At 51.5% G+C, this 13,881-nt stretch overlaps 1 protein-coding gene across 6 annotated transcripts in view; it reads right to left on the bottom strand.

Annotated features, from left to right (window-relative positions):
• MTMR4 (myotubularin related protein 4) overlaps nt 1-13,881 on the bottom strand; it is a 41,794-nt gene that overhangs the window by 2,275 nt on the left and 25,638 nt on the right. For all 6 annotated transcript variants that reach the window (XM_048967075.1, XM_048967077.1, XM_048967078.1 and 3 more), the window contains 11 exons: nt 11,071-11,184; nt 5,780-5,976; nt 5,431-5,559; nt 5,026-5,137; nt 4,513-4,708; nt 3,867-4,052; nt 2,951-3,121; nt 2,683-2,837; nt 1,126-2,356; nt 674-784; nt 278-366 (listed from right to left, as the gene is read on the bottom strand). In XM_048967075.1, the coding sequence (XP_048823032.1) occupies nt 278-366; nt 674-784; nt 1,126-2,356; nt 2,683-2,837; nt 2,951-3,121; nt 3,867-4,052; nt 4,513-4,708; nt 5,026-5,137; nt 5,431-5,559; nt 5,780-5,976; nt 11,071-11,184 (2,691 nt within the window). The remainder of the gene's footprint in view (nt 1-277; nt 367-673; nt 785-1,125; nt 2,357-2,682; nt 2,838-2,950; nt 3,122-3,866; nt 4,053-4,512; nt 4,709-5,025; nt 5,138-5,430; nt 5,560-5,779; nt 5,977-11,070; nt 11,185-13,881) is intronic.

Below are 13,881 nucleotides of genomic sequence, written 5' to 3'. Positions count from 1 at the left end.
GCGGTGAGAAGAGAGCTGCAAACACCAGGAAAAAAATTCAGCAAGTGTAAAGGATCCAGTTTGGGGTCAGGAGGATCAAAAACCTCGGGGAAATGGAAACGAGGAAAACATAGCAGACTGGGAATCTGCAGGGAATTTCTGAGATCTGGTAAATAAAGAAAGGTCCTAATAATTTCTCTTCAGAGGTGGAGGGGACAAACATTGCAGAAGGCATTTTGGGACGTTCAAGTGACAGGTAGAGAAGAAGAGTGGGACTGCAGCAAAAAATATTGTTTACCTGCAGTGATGCCTCCGTTTTGCCAGCCAGAATTCACAATCACAGTTAAAACAGTGCGAGGCCATGTGGTCTGGAACCCACCGCGTGACCTAGGGCAAACAGCAGTCCTCATCAGCTCCAAGCCTAACACCACACTGACCAGGTCTCAGGAATGCAGGCTGAGATGTTGCTCTGGACAAGAACAGGCCAGCCCTGAGACAGCCCATCACACAGGTTCCTTTCCGTGGGATGCAGCAGATGAGGATGTAACACTCCCTTGCCTTAAAGGACAAGGGTGGCTTCTCTCAGCCCTGCTTCCAGCCTATTCATCATTGCTGTAACCATGGAAATCAGCTGCCAGAAAGGAAACATCCTCTCCTGCTGCACTTACAGCATTTGCTATTACAGCACACATACCTCGGTCTCCTTCTTGTCAACAGGCTCCCAGCTCGCTTCTGACAAACAATCTTCACTGTGATCAGAGCAGAAGTCCTCAGTGTCGCTGCCATCGGATTCCTTCAGACACGTCTGAAAAAAGAGAGTCACACACCCTGTCCAAGGGCCACAGAGCGCCTGCGAGGGGCACACGGGTGGCTCTGCATTTCCCCACGCGAGGGGCAAAGCACTGAAGCACTCACAACCACACAGGAGCCATGGCTTGGCCCCCTGGAAGCAGAAGCACCTCCAGGAGGCACGTGGACATGGCTTGTGGATGAGGGGAACGGGGCTGAAGAAACACAGCGATGGTCTTAACCATCTGCTCTGCAGTTACAGGAACGCGAACGTAGCTGGGAGCAGGCAGCGGGGGGTGTGCAGGGCCTGCTGCCGGCAGAGATGAGCGCAGCTGAGGCCGTCAGGCAGCTACTTACGAAATCGTCCTCGTAGTCCATGGGCGGCTCAGCCGGCGGGGCGCAGAAGTGGCGGATGTCCAACCGCAGCTGCAGCTCCCGCACCTGCCTGCGGAGCTGCTCCACCTCCTGCTTGTAGCTGGCCTCGATCTGCCGCAGCCTGTGCTGAATCACATCCGTGGGGAAAGGGAGCCCGTCGTCATCCAGGTAAAGAGGAGGCACGGGAGAAGGACATTTTGGTGGCATGTGCTTGGGCCCAGCCGCTTGCTTCAGGTGGCAGGGTAGCCACGAACGGCTGGGCTTCCCTGCAGAGCCTGCAAAATGCGTGCCGACGTGGCCAGAGCAGACTGAGCCTTTCGCACCTTCCCTGGCAGCCCACTGGCCACTGAAACACAGGCCCGGTGCCCGCAGCTGTTTGCTGCTCAACCTTTTGCTACAACAACCGTAGGAGAGGAGCTGTCTGGGCGTGGGCTCCCCGTTGGGGAGCGATGTCACCATTCCTTGAAAACTGTCCCAGTTGGACCCCAAAAAGGAGAACTCGCTGCTTTGGCTCTGGGAAATGGGCTTGCGCCATTGCTCTAGTGGGACTCTCCCCATCCGGCAGGGATCCTCACAGAGCCCCTTCCTTCCAGTATAGCCTTTGCTGTTGTCTTCATCTGGGCAGGGGACGCCCGGCTCCTGACAAGGAGCGCTGGGTGCCGGTGGCTCCTGGCTGGGAATGTCTTGGCAGGTGGTGTTTTTCTTGGGGCAGCCTTCTCCACCGGGTGCCAAGCCAGCAGCTTTCAGAGGTTCCTGGGAACGGGATTCTAATTGCTTTCCACAACTGGTGGAAACCCTGTCAACATTTTCCTGTTTGGAAGGATTTGGAGCTGGGCATGTACCATCCAGTTCCTCCACGTACGTTCCATTTTCCTTTTCTGTCTCCACAGACACGTCATTCGCTGGCACAGATGCCCAGCTGCTCAGCTTCTTCCTTTGCTCTTCCTGCTCAGTGCTGCTGTTGAAAGCATTGCTGGCTTGCAGGGGGGCATTTTCCTGCTGCTCCTCCACTTGCTGTGTCTCAGCAGCAGCCGCCACGCTGCCTTCTCCCACGTGCAGCTCGGCTCCCTCAGTGGCAGCATGCCTGGCTTCCAGGCCCACACGCACCTCCTGACAGTGGTTATTCAGGTTTGGATCACTGGATGTGCGGGTCAGCGGGCTGCTGGAGTCGCAGGCTGAAAGCAGGTCGTCCATAGATCTTGTCTTTGGTAATCTGGAACCCCAAAGCAAAGCAAATCTCAAAACAAAACTCTTTGAAACTCCCCTCATTTCAGCTGTAGCTGTGATAACGGAAATGTTCCTAATTGGAGATCATGGGGTGGGAAGAGAGGAGGGGTGCAGCAGCATGAAATGCAGAACACCAGAGCCTGGCATCTGCAGTCTGCCTTTTTAGTGCAGCAGTGAGCAAGTGGATGGACAACACAGCTCTTGCTCCCCGCAGCAAAGATAATGAGTGCACGAGGTCAAACAGAGGAACTACAAGAAGGGGAAGATGATTGCGGGTAAGAGGCAACCCGGCACGGAGCTCTAGGCATTTACCTGTCCAAACACCTGCCACTGAACTCCTGGCTCTGAGATCCAGGGGGCATGTACATGTCCATGTCGTCCTGCCCCAAAGGGTGCGGGGAGGAAGCCGGCAGATACACCGCTGTCCAGACGTGCAGCGCTCGCACGTGGCACACGGGATGCAGCACCTGCAACAACCACTGTGCTCAGAGCTGAACGCGGCAGGAAAGCTTCCAGCCTCTCCTCTCACAGTGCCTGGCGAGTGGGCAGCCCAGAAAGCGAGGTCAGGAGCAATGCTCACCTGCTCAGACCCTGGCATGTAGAGAAGATTGTGGAAGTTCTTATTTCCAGCCCGCAGCAGGGACCACACGGAGCAGGTACGCTTGTAGATGTTGTGCATCTCTCGCTCACATGGGCTGTTCCCAAGGAAGGTCCCATAGAGGCAGGAATATGTGTGCTGAACCAGCTTCACCTGCAGCATCAAAGGGAGAACAGTTGTCACGGTTATTGGGAAGCAGTGTCTCCAGGGGCAACATCTTTCACCTCTCTGGGAAGATTCAAGCACTTCTCACCCAGCTGGTGACCTTAGTGCTGTCCTCTCTGTCACACAGGGCAGGACAAAGAGGGGATAACAGAAGGCACTTTCATTAAAGTGAAATCAACAGTCAACTGATACCGTGTCTATGACCTTAAGCTGTATTACATGACAAGACACAGATTAATAGCTATCATTTCCCCATATTTTTTTCTTAAACCAAGCTTTGGGTTAAAACAGTGCTGCAGATGGCAGCTTTTGATTAAAACACAGCTACTGACTGTATGTGAATTCACTGGGCCGCAAAAGGACCTGGAGAAGAAGCAATCCAAAGAAACTGCTGAACATAAAACTTCCATCACTGCCCAGTCTGCTTGGTCTGCCAAGCCTGCAGTCCCCACTGGGAGAAGGAAGAAATGTAAGCAGTTAAAGAGAAGCTGTCAGCAGCATTGCACATACAGAACCAGGTCAGAATGCCTCAACTAAAGGGCAGGGCTGAACCCGCACAGGTATGTGAGGAATGCCAGCAGAGAGCCCAAGCAGTACTCAGACACTTCCCAATTTTTAAAGAATTCGATTTTTCTTTCCTTCAACTATAACACCATAAAATATCACAGCCTCCTCTCTGCCTCTGCTCACAGTTGGTAAGGAATAAAGAAGTGTTTGCGTGTGTATTTCTTACCAAGAAGGCTTCGTTAAATTCAAAGAGGCAAGGAAATTGCTTCAGAAGCTGATGAACAGCATCCAGCCACTGCAGGAAAACTGGGCACTGCTCATTCTGATCTTCCACCTTCTCCTGGTGACCACAGCGATCACCAAATTTGTGACCAAAATCCAGCCAATCTGATTCAACGAGCACCTGGAAACCCTGCAAATAAAAGAGAAAATTTTGCTGTAGGCACCGAGTGAGACAAGGCAAAGCCCATCAGCCAGCAGAGGCAAGTGATCTCAGGACTAATGTAGCTCTGGCAAGGAAATTGTTAGTGGCTCAGTCTGGGGGCAAAGCTACACCTGAAGGCTTTCAAACACAGAGCGACGTCTGTTATTTTATATGACAAACAGCCTCGAGAATGAACATAAATAAGTAAAATAATCACAAGGAAGAGCAGGGAAGCAGCTGCACCTTGAACACAACAGGTTATTTACCAACGCACTTCAGCGAACAGTGAAAAAGAGGCAGGAAGAACACACAGAACATTCAATGCCCATAATAACAGCTCTGAAATGCCAGTAAGCTAATTGCCACGTGGAGTTTTGCTCCTTGCTGTTGAGACTCAAAGACAAGGACTGCCATTTGACAGCAGGAAGCGGCAGAGCACAACGCTTACCTCCATGGTCCTGTAGTAGGGGTCCAGAAGAATCTTTGCCAGCGCTACGATCTGCGGGGTCCTGTCCCAGCCATCAGAGCAATGAACCAGCACTGGACGTCCTTCTCTGTCAACTGCACTGGAGACCAGCACTGCTGCCTTCAGCATGACAGAAAGGTGCTGCAGCCACTTGGTGCTCTCCAGGGCTGAAAGCCAGCTAGAAGGTGTGCGAAAAAGCAGGGAGACGGTGGCTTAGTCCTCCAGTGGCAAAACAACACGTTAACCCAAGTTACTTTTGTCTTCTCAATGAAAATAAGATTCTTTAAAAAATATGTCAAAAAGAAGAGTTAACCAGCTTGGGAATAACTGCAAACTGACATGTAATTGCCATTTCTCCCCGATGTTACTGAAAGATAGAAAATAGGATACATACAGACAACAGATACTTAAACCCATGATGCAATACCAGGGACAAAACGGGCCATGTTTAAGCACTGCGAGCACCTCTCCCATGGCTAGAGCCAGGTGACTTACTTGCTGGGGTCTGGCACTTGACTGCACACAGCTCGCAGATACTGGAAGCTGTTCCGGATGGAGTGGATGTTGGCCATGCCCATGAACACGACTTCACAGTTTGGGTAATATTCTGAACAAAAGAGAGACAGAAACACTCAGGAACTGCTGCTGCCACTGTAGCGATTGCCTCCACGCACGGTTTGGTTGCTCCCCCACAGCAGCACTGCTCAATCTCAGTGTAGGCAGTTTCTCTAGAAAGCCTTGTGGGCCAGCAGCTGTTTCTGTGCAGTAATGGACTCTGCACAACTGAGAAGGGCAGTGTGATCCCAGAGACCGAGCACCGGAACGCCAACCTGACCCACCCTGCTCCAGGGCCCACTAGGCTCAGCAGGTTCCAGAAGTGCTTTGGGATGCGCTCAGTACCTTCGCATTCACAGCCTCCTCCCTTTGCCCTGTTGGCCACGGCTGCCGTGTAGGACCTGGCATCAAGGATCAGCAGCTTCTGAGGAGTGCCCACGTTCTCCACACCCGAACACGCGGTCAGGGACGAGTCTGCAGAGAGAGCCCAGGCTGAGTGCTGGCACCTCCTTCCCTCCCTCCCACAGCACTGGCTGTGTACCCACCCCACATGCACGGCCCAGATTATGAACCTGCATACCAGGTTTAAATCTTGCATTATGACATCCCTGTTAGCAGCAACAACATTTAGGCGCAGGGAGCGCTGTATCACGTGCACACGTAGGGGACAGCAGAAGGAAATGCATTATCTCACCAAAGTCAGCCTCGCAGGCCTCGCCGCCATCGCTGCTCCCGCTGTGTGGCGCGCCGCCGGGTGCCTTCGCTCCGGGGTTCAAGGCGCAGGCTTTGGCAATCGATGTCACCAGATACTCGTCGTCAGCATTCCGCCAGCCCCACCAGCTGATTTCGGGCTGGCTGCAGCGTGCGATCACCGCCCCGTTACGCACGTGCCTGCAAAGGAAGCCCTGTGGAGGTGAGGGACAACCCAGCAAACCTCCCCACTCACCCCCAGCCAGTCGGTGCCTGGGCAACCCTGCTCACTGCTTCACCCGCTGCATCCAGCCCTGCACCGAGCAGTGAGACGGCAGGGCACTTCAAACAGCAGTTATTCACAACAGCAGGTGACAGTGGTTGCCCAGAGGGGCTGAGGATGCACCTCTGTTCCTGGAGGTGTTCAAGGCCAGGTTGGATGGGCCTTGGGCAAGCTGATCTAGTACATAATCTAGTGGTTGGCAGCGCTGCCTGCAGCAGGAGGGATGAACTTGATGAGCCTTCAGGTCCCTTCCAACTCAAGCTTTTCTGTTACTCTATGATTTATGGCAGGGAGGCCATCGCTCAGATCACAGTGATGAGGAACACAGGATGACTGCGAGCAGCGCAGGAGTGGCTGATGGAGGTGGAACAGCCGGCCAAATGAGAGGGCAGCAGGCAGTGGCTGCAGGAGCGGCTGTCAGGAACACAGCGGCAGCTCGGGGGCAGCTGCACACCTGGACCCGATGGCAGGGCCCACCTAAATGAATCCCTGCAGCGGGGGGAAACTGCCAGTTGCTCTAGCCATTGCTCTCTTAAGTCAGAACTCCCAATAATTATGGCCGTACTTCGGGAAAGTCACAGTTGCTCACTGTGATAGTGCTCTGTTCTTCCCTTATCACCTCCTCCTTGCAGTGCAGGCTGTTAAACCATTTCATTTACCGCTTGTAAGTTGGAGGGATTAGCTCACCCAGCATCAGACTGGTTGGTTTCTGGGTGGAGCTGGTGTTTATTAATAAGCCCTAAAATATGAACCCTACCCTGGCTGTAGGCCTCACAGAAGGGCCCTGAAATAGGGCTAAGTGTGCATTTTTCACATGAACATCCATCTTAAGTGGCCTGGAGAGGGGTTGGCTGATTATGTGCCAAAGTTTGCTGCTGCTACAGAATTATCCATGACAGTCTATAGCTGACTGGAAAAAGAACTGTAGAGGATCTCGTGATATCAATTGATAAAAGAGCATATAAAATTTAATGATAATAAATTAAATGTAAAACACAAAGTGCATGGTGAGTAGGCTCACTGAGTGACCACAGAAAGCACAGTCTCACATTCTCCTGACTACATGTGGCAGGAAATGGAAGATACTGGCTGCTGCAAAGGCCATGGAGGCAGAACATCTGCATCCCCATCCTGTTACACTCCCTTGCGATGCTGTCCCTGGTGTCCAGACCTTCTCAGGGAGGGCATGAGGAACTGGATGGTCCTGTATCTCCTAACAATAACACTCACCCCTCCCTGCTGCCCCTCATGCAACATCTCTCTGAAGATGAGCCAGAGTAAGAACAGAGACACGGATAAGTACCTGACAAACAACAGCCAAACACCTTTTGTAGGTCAACACCTCTGAAAAAGTTGCTTTAGTGGCCAAGTAGAAGATATCACAGCTTAGATCCCAGTGCACACACTGAACAAGCCCCAACCCAGCACTCAAAGGCTGCTTTAGTGCCAGTGGGGCTCTGAGCAGCACCCCTGCCATTCTCTCCCTTCCTCTGCTGTCACACTGTTAGGGGCTCTGCTGTCCCACAGCAGAAGCCGTTGCTACTTATTTGCTCTGAAAGGCAGCAACTCAGAACATGCTGAGGCTTTGGGTTTCTTCTGACAGCGATGCACAGCATCTCACAGCAGCTCTGCAGCTTGGAGGAACAGTTTTGCTTCTCAGAGAGACAACATTGAAGCAACTTGCAGGGAATTCTTTCTTGCTAACAACACCTTGTAGACAATACTGATGAAGACTGCAAACTGAAGACTACCAAAAAATAACATTCACATTCAGCCCAAAACGCTTTGGAGCCCTTTTCTTTCGGTCCATCCTGCACCACAGTTGTGTTTTGCAAGATGAGGAGCGGCGTCACTCCCAGGAGATCTATTTCTGGCTGCAGGACGACTGCAGGATGGGCAGCACCGACAGCAGCAAGGCTCTGTTTATACTAGTAAGTGAAACAGAGCCAAGGTGTGGACTGGAGCAGCGGCCCGCGATCACCCAAGCCTGTTTGTTAGCACACCCACAGCTCCTGGCCTGTGCCAACTAGCACTTTCCCAGACAGTGCCTGAGCACGTTTTTGGGACATGCGGGTGATGTGCCATGACTGCTCCCAGTGCCTGGCTGGGTGTGACGGCTCCATTCGGGGCGCAGAAGGTAGAAAAGGACTTCAGCTGCGCCGGTGTGTGAAGCCACCTGCAGTCAGTAGTGGATGCTTCATGCACTGCTACCAACGTGGCCCAAGAGTCGCACCGTGTTCACAGAATTCTCAGTGCCACAGACTTCTGAGCAGAGCAACAAACACTGGGCAGGGCATGGTCCTGAGCTGATCAGTTTCACGAGACGTAACCATGTGCTAATAAACACAAGGGAGCACGGCCAGCATCAACGAGCATGAAGTCATCAGTAAGCGGAAAGTGCAACAGGTGCCAGTGGAAGAACCAAAGCCTAACCTGAGCCTGCACTGAGCTCCCCAGCCCGGGGCACACACACAGCTCCACTCCGTGCTCACCACCAGCACATGAAGCATTTCAGTTCTTTCCTTATTTGAGGTTTTCCCTGAAGAAAGTGATCCTTGAGACTGGAACAGTGCAAAGTGCCATAGCGTTTTCACTTACGGGCCATTGTTATTCCTTAATAATCCTCAGTTTAGTCTTGATGGCTCAAGACTCCTTCAGAACCCAAAGCTGGAGCAGGAGGTGCCTGCATTGAATCGGTTCACTTTTCACTCCCAGCTTCACTCAGAGCACAAAGCTGGAGCACATCTGATGTTCCTAGCACAAGCCACCTAACAGCCAGCAATCAACCAGAAAGCTGCAACTAAGAGCTCTCTGAGCAGCTTGGCTTAAAACACGAGGAACAGCTGAGAGAGGGTTTCCAGAGCAGTGCCTCTCAGTGACACCTATAGGCTCCCATCTGAGATGCACGCCTGCAAGTGCTCCCAGTTTCCAGGTGTACAGGGGAGAGCCCTGCCCCACTCAGCACGACCAGAAGGCCCCAGGCTGTGTGCTCAGCATCAGGGCTGCACAAACCTCCACCATTTGCTTGCTGTTTCCTTGCCGCTTGCTGCAGCACGGGCACAGATAAAGGTGACTGGAAGCATCCATGAGCAGCTCTTGGCTACTGCAGTGCCAAGGACTTCTGAAGGTGGCTGTGCAGACAGCGCAGTGCCGAGGAGCGGCTGGCACACCGTGCCCGTCTGCCTCTGTAGTCACTTAAATTATTAATTGCATCCTCTGTGCTGCTTTACAAGCGGTCCGTGCCTGGAGGCTCCTGCATCTCCACTGTGCATCTCCGCTGAGAACTCAGCAATGAAGACCCGTGCTTCTGCTTTGCTCACCAGCTCAATTCTACTTTTTGTAAGGGAACTGATGACGTGATACCTCTGGTGTCACACTTTACAGATCTGTCTATCAGCCAGGAATTCAGCCGCATCCCTGGGAAGCTCTGAGCTCTTTCAATCAGACCCGCGGTGGCTGAGTCCCCGGGTGCGTGCAGGTGAGCTGTGGGTGACAAGGAGCTGAGTGGGAGGTGTGCGTTTCTGCCCTTCCCCTGTTACAGCACAAGGCACCACACCACCCTCACACCCTCACAGGCTCTCCTGGCCAAACGCTTCCACTCTGGGAGCAAAGCCTAAAGAGTGCACGAAGATGAGAGGGAAACGGCGAAGGCCTTGCCCCATCTTGTAGCATCACTGTCAGCACCTTGTAATCTGATCCCAGGCTGCAGAGCGCTGCAGCTCAGTTTGTAAATGACTGGGTATCCTCATAGTGATGTTATGAAGTGCTGAACAAAATAATTGTCAGAGAGCAGCAAAAAGACACGCTTTTGCCTCGGGTGGGGAAGCACACCGGGACAGTCTCCAATGCCAGACCAATTTTAGCAGAAGTAATCACAAACACAATTAACTTCTTAGCTGACTTGGTTACAAAGAGGGCAAAGCTCCACACGATAACCAGCACTCATTACTCTTCTGCTGCAGAATTTAGGTCTTGTAAGAACAACACTGCATTCTGCCAGCATCCAACAGCATCCAACACAAACCACGCAACATGGAGATGTACAGTTAAGGTGTGCATAAATTCCCTGTTTTTACTTCCTGGCTCTACTAAAAGCCTTCCCAGGGCTTTGCTTTGTTGTGCAGCTCTGGTATTTTCAAAGCTTTCTGAATTTGGATTTAATAATTGCTAACAACGAGTCCAACACTAGAAATCACAATATATACATTACAACACACACCAGCTGGGTGAGGTATCTTCCTGCACACCTATGCAACCAACTTCCCATTTGTTTCAAAAATGCTGGTCTCCCAGAAGATGTGTTTATAGAGAAATCACCCCCTGCCCTGAAAATCTCTGCTTTGCTTGCTGCCTAGCTGCATGCATCCTCATATGCAGATGATTTTTGGAAGGCTGCTGTGACCAGGGAAGAGGCACTCCCTCTATTTATCAGCTATCGACTCAACCACGTTCAGCCACCAGCAAACATTTCATCCTCCCCATTACCTCAGTGTTTACAAACTCTCACAACTCACTTGAAACGGAAATGATTTGCAGATGGGTACCAAAAGGTAGGACCTGGATGGACCTGCTGGAAATACTTGTCTGGATGAGGTGCTATGAGGTTTAGTAGCTTAGTGGGTAGTAATGGTTATAGGATGACAGTTGAATTAGATGATCTTGTAGGTCCTTTCCAACCTCGTGATTTTATGATACTACCTTGCTGACAGGGGCCATGCAGCAGGCTCATTTTGGTCAAGACTTCTTTTCAAAGAAGCCAGGCACATATCATCTCATCAAAATACTCTGAAACTCAGAGAAAGAGAACCTGAATTGGACACGGTGCCCTTGCTGCATCTCCCTCAGTAGCACAGTCACCCCCAACCTCAGATCTAACTGAAAGCAAGGAAGAAGCAGCAGTTACCAGAACTCCCTCTGGAAGAGCGTCCTGCTGTACCAGCACAGACCAAGCTTGCAATCCTGCCCAAAGGGCAGCCATCAGGGGCCTGAGGAGAGCACTTGTTTGTGTTTACCTGTACACAACCACAGGGATCCTCTTCCACGACCTAAACGAAGCCACATTCTCCAGCTCCTTATCAGTGATCCAAACAGGCACCAGCAGCTTCTGGGGATAACTGGAACAAAGCCTGGAAAGAAAGGAAGCAGCAAGGCAAAATGAGACTCAGCACCCAAAATCTGTACCAGAGAAATTGTACAGCAACGGTGTAGGAGCAGTTTGCATTTTCCCAAACTCTGCATGCAGGACGGGCTCTTCCTGTCTGCCTCAGTACCATTTCAACATGAGTAAAGTGACCCAAAAACTGCTGTCAGGAGTGAGCTAGGAGAAGACAGCCTCCACATCAGGCCTCACCTCTGGGCCTGTGCAAGGCATCACAGCACTTCCCAAGGATACCTCTGGAACACAGCTGGGGTTTAAACACGAGAGCCTACGTGGGGTTTTGGTTTTCTCACAATGCTTTCAAAAATGCACAGTCAATGATTAATTATGATTAGCCCATGATTACCTTATGCTTAAGTCCTAAGAAAACATTAACAAGCCAGTGGTAAGTGGTTAGCAGCAGGAAAAGAGGGGTCCCAAGGAAAAGAGGGGGAAAGGCAAACAGCATGCTGGGGAGAAGGGCTGAGAGCAACGCAAGCAAAGCGAAGCACAAGTGAAGATCCAGCAGTGCAGGGGCTTTGTGCCTAATGCAGCAATCGCTGTGCCTCGGGGCTCACAGCATGTGGCTGCATGCAGGGCAGGTCACAGACCCACAGACAAAGCACTGCCTGGATCCTGGACCCACTGAGCCCTGCAGCTCCTGCAGACCAAGTCCTGCCCACAGAACATCAAAGAGCAGCCTCAGGTCTAAGCTCCAACCCACATCACTTAGAAGGAATGTTTCAGGGCCGAGGAATGTGAAATGACCCAGTGGGTAAATGCAGAGTATGGCTGGTGCTCCCCTCAGCACAGGATAACCCAGCTGGTGGCAAGGGGCATCAGTACGGTGCTCAGTGATGCTGGGATGTGCTGCTAGCATGGACCTGCCTGCCCTGCAAGGAGATGTCACTCCACATGGCGTACAGACAGCTGCTTAGAAAGCCCTGGGCAGAAGGGAAGGTGGGTGTGTGGGATAATAATAGGGCATGGAAGGGGAAGCCAGGAAACAAGACCGAAGCTGTCAGGTAACAGGTTGAAGGCCAGGCCAGGCTGTGTGTGGGGTTTGTGTTCCATGTGTGGAACTGGTCAGGAAGTTAATCACATAGAAGTGTGGCACAGAACAGCGGTGTGTTGAGCACGGTTAGTGCTCGTTGGGAGCTTCGAGCAGCTGCAACCTATATAAGAAGAGCATTCATCTACATCAAAGCAGAATCAGCTTCTTGGTACTTCAGATGAAACATTATGGGAGATGTCTTAAAAACTGGGAAGAGTGCATTCAGGGGAATTTCAGTACAGGAGAACATCTTCTAAGGCACTGAGACTCTGCACTCTTAACAAAACCACAACAAATCAGTCAAACAATTCCAGCTAGGACACAGGACAGCCCCGAGAAGTCCAGTCAAAATTAAGGAGGGTGCACAAAACCAAGCAATGAGACGATGACAAACAGACCTGTGCTGCTAAGGCCAGAATCCCACGGCTAAAAGAAACCAAAAAGCCAGGATAAAGGAGTGTGCTGGCTTAAGAGCAAGTTGGTATAAGATAGATTATCAGTGGTACCCTAGATTTCAGAGTAGAAGCTTTGTAGGAGGACCGGAACAACTGAGGTAGGAAACAAAGTGTGGTCTGTTCCTAGACAATGTGGAGGTAAAAGTGTGAGGCCAAGAGCTACCAGCATCAGTATGCAATGCAGAAAAGGCATCAAACAGTCAACAATCAAAGGGGATCAAAAGGAGGTATCTCAATGAATGGAAGCTGGATTTCAGAAGTAAAACAACCTCCTACAAGTAGAATCATAGAACGGTTTGGGTTGGAAGGGACCTTTAAGATCACCTAATTCCAATGCCCCACTATAGGCAGGGACACCCCCCATCAGGCCGGGTTGCCCACAGCCCCATCCAGCCTGGCCTTGAGTGCTCCCAGGAAGGGGGCATCCACAACCTCTGGGCAACGTGGGGACAAGATTCCAAAGAGCACAAACTTGAGAAGAGCCGAACAGGAACCTCAATTAAAAAACAGTGAAAATCAGGCAGGTCAGGCCGGTTTTAAGAAATGCCCCGTGAAGAAATTAAAACTATGAAGGCTTTTTTCCACCACCTTGGAGGTGTCAGCCTGCTACTGCACCTAAAGGTCTGGTAGATAAGCACGGTCACAGCAGAAAATCAAAACCATCTGCACTGCTGTGAGCACACGGAGAGGCTGCCAGACCGATCCCTGTTCCACAGGTGACAAAAGCACAGTGAGAGATTAACCCGGGGGAACTACCTGCAAGGAATGAGGAGCAACTAATCAGCAGGACCAGATAATGCTCTGCCAACATCGCCACAGCAACCCAAATGTGCACCAGGTGAATGATTCACTGAGATGTGTAAGCCATTGCTTACATTGGCTCGGGTGCCAGAGCAATGAAAGGTGGCAAACGCGGCCTGGGTTCTGTAAAAAGCTCTCTGGGGCGAACGTGGGAAACCACTTAAGCCTGACTGCTGCACAAAGCCACTGACTGTCACAGCCACTGCAAGAGTAAACACGGCACACTTGGGAAGAGTCAACACGGCTTTTGTGGAGGGAGGTGGCACCTCATGCGTCCACAAAGCAGGCAGCGCGTGTGGCTGCCCAGATTTGGATTTTCAGAGCTTCTTTTTACAGGCTGCTCACCAAAGGCTTGAAGAAAGCTCGCCTCAAGTCC

The sequence above is a fragment of the Lagopus muta genome, chromosome 20 (assembly GCF_023343835.1).
Source record: "Lagopus muta isolate bLagMut1 chromosome 20, bLagMut1 primary, whole genome shotgun sequence".
NCBI lineage: Eukaryota > Metazoa > Chordata > Aves > Galliformes > Phasianidae > Lagopus > Lagopus muta.
This window is presented reverse-complemented; position numbering and strand designations above follow the sequence as displayed.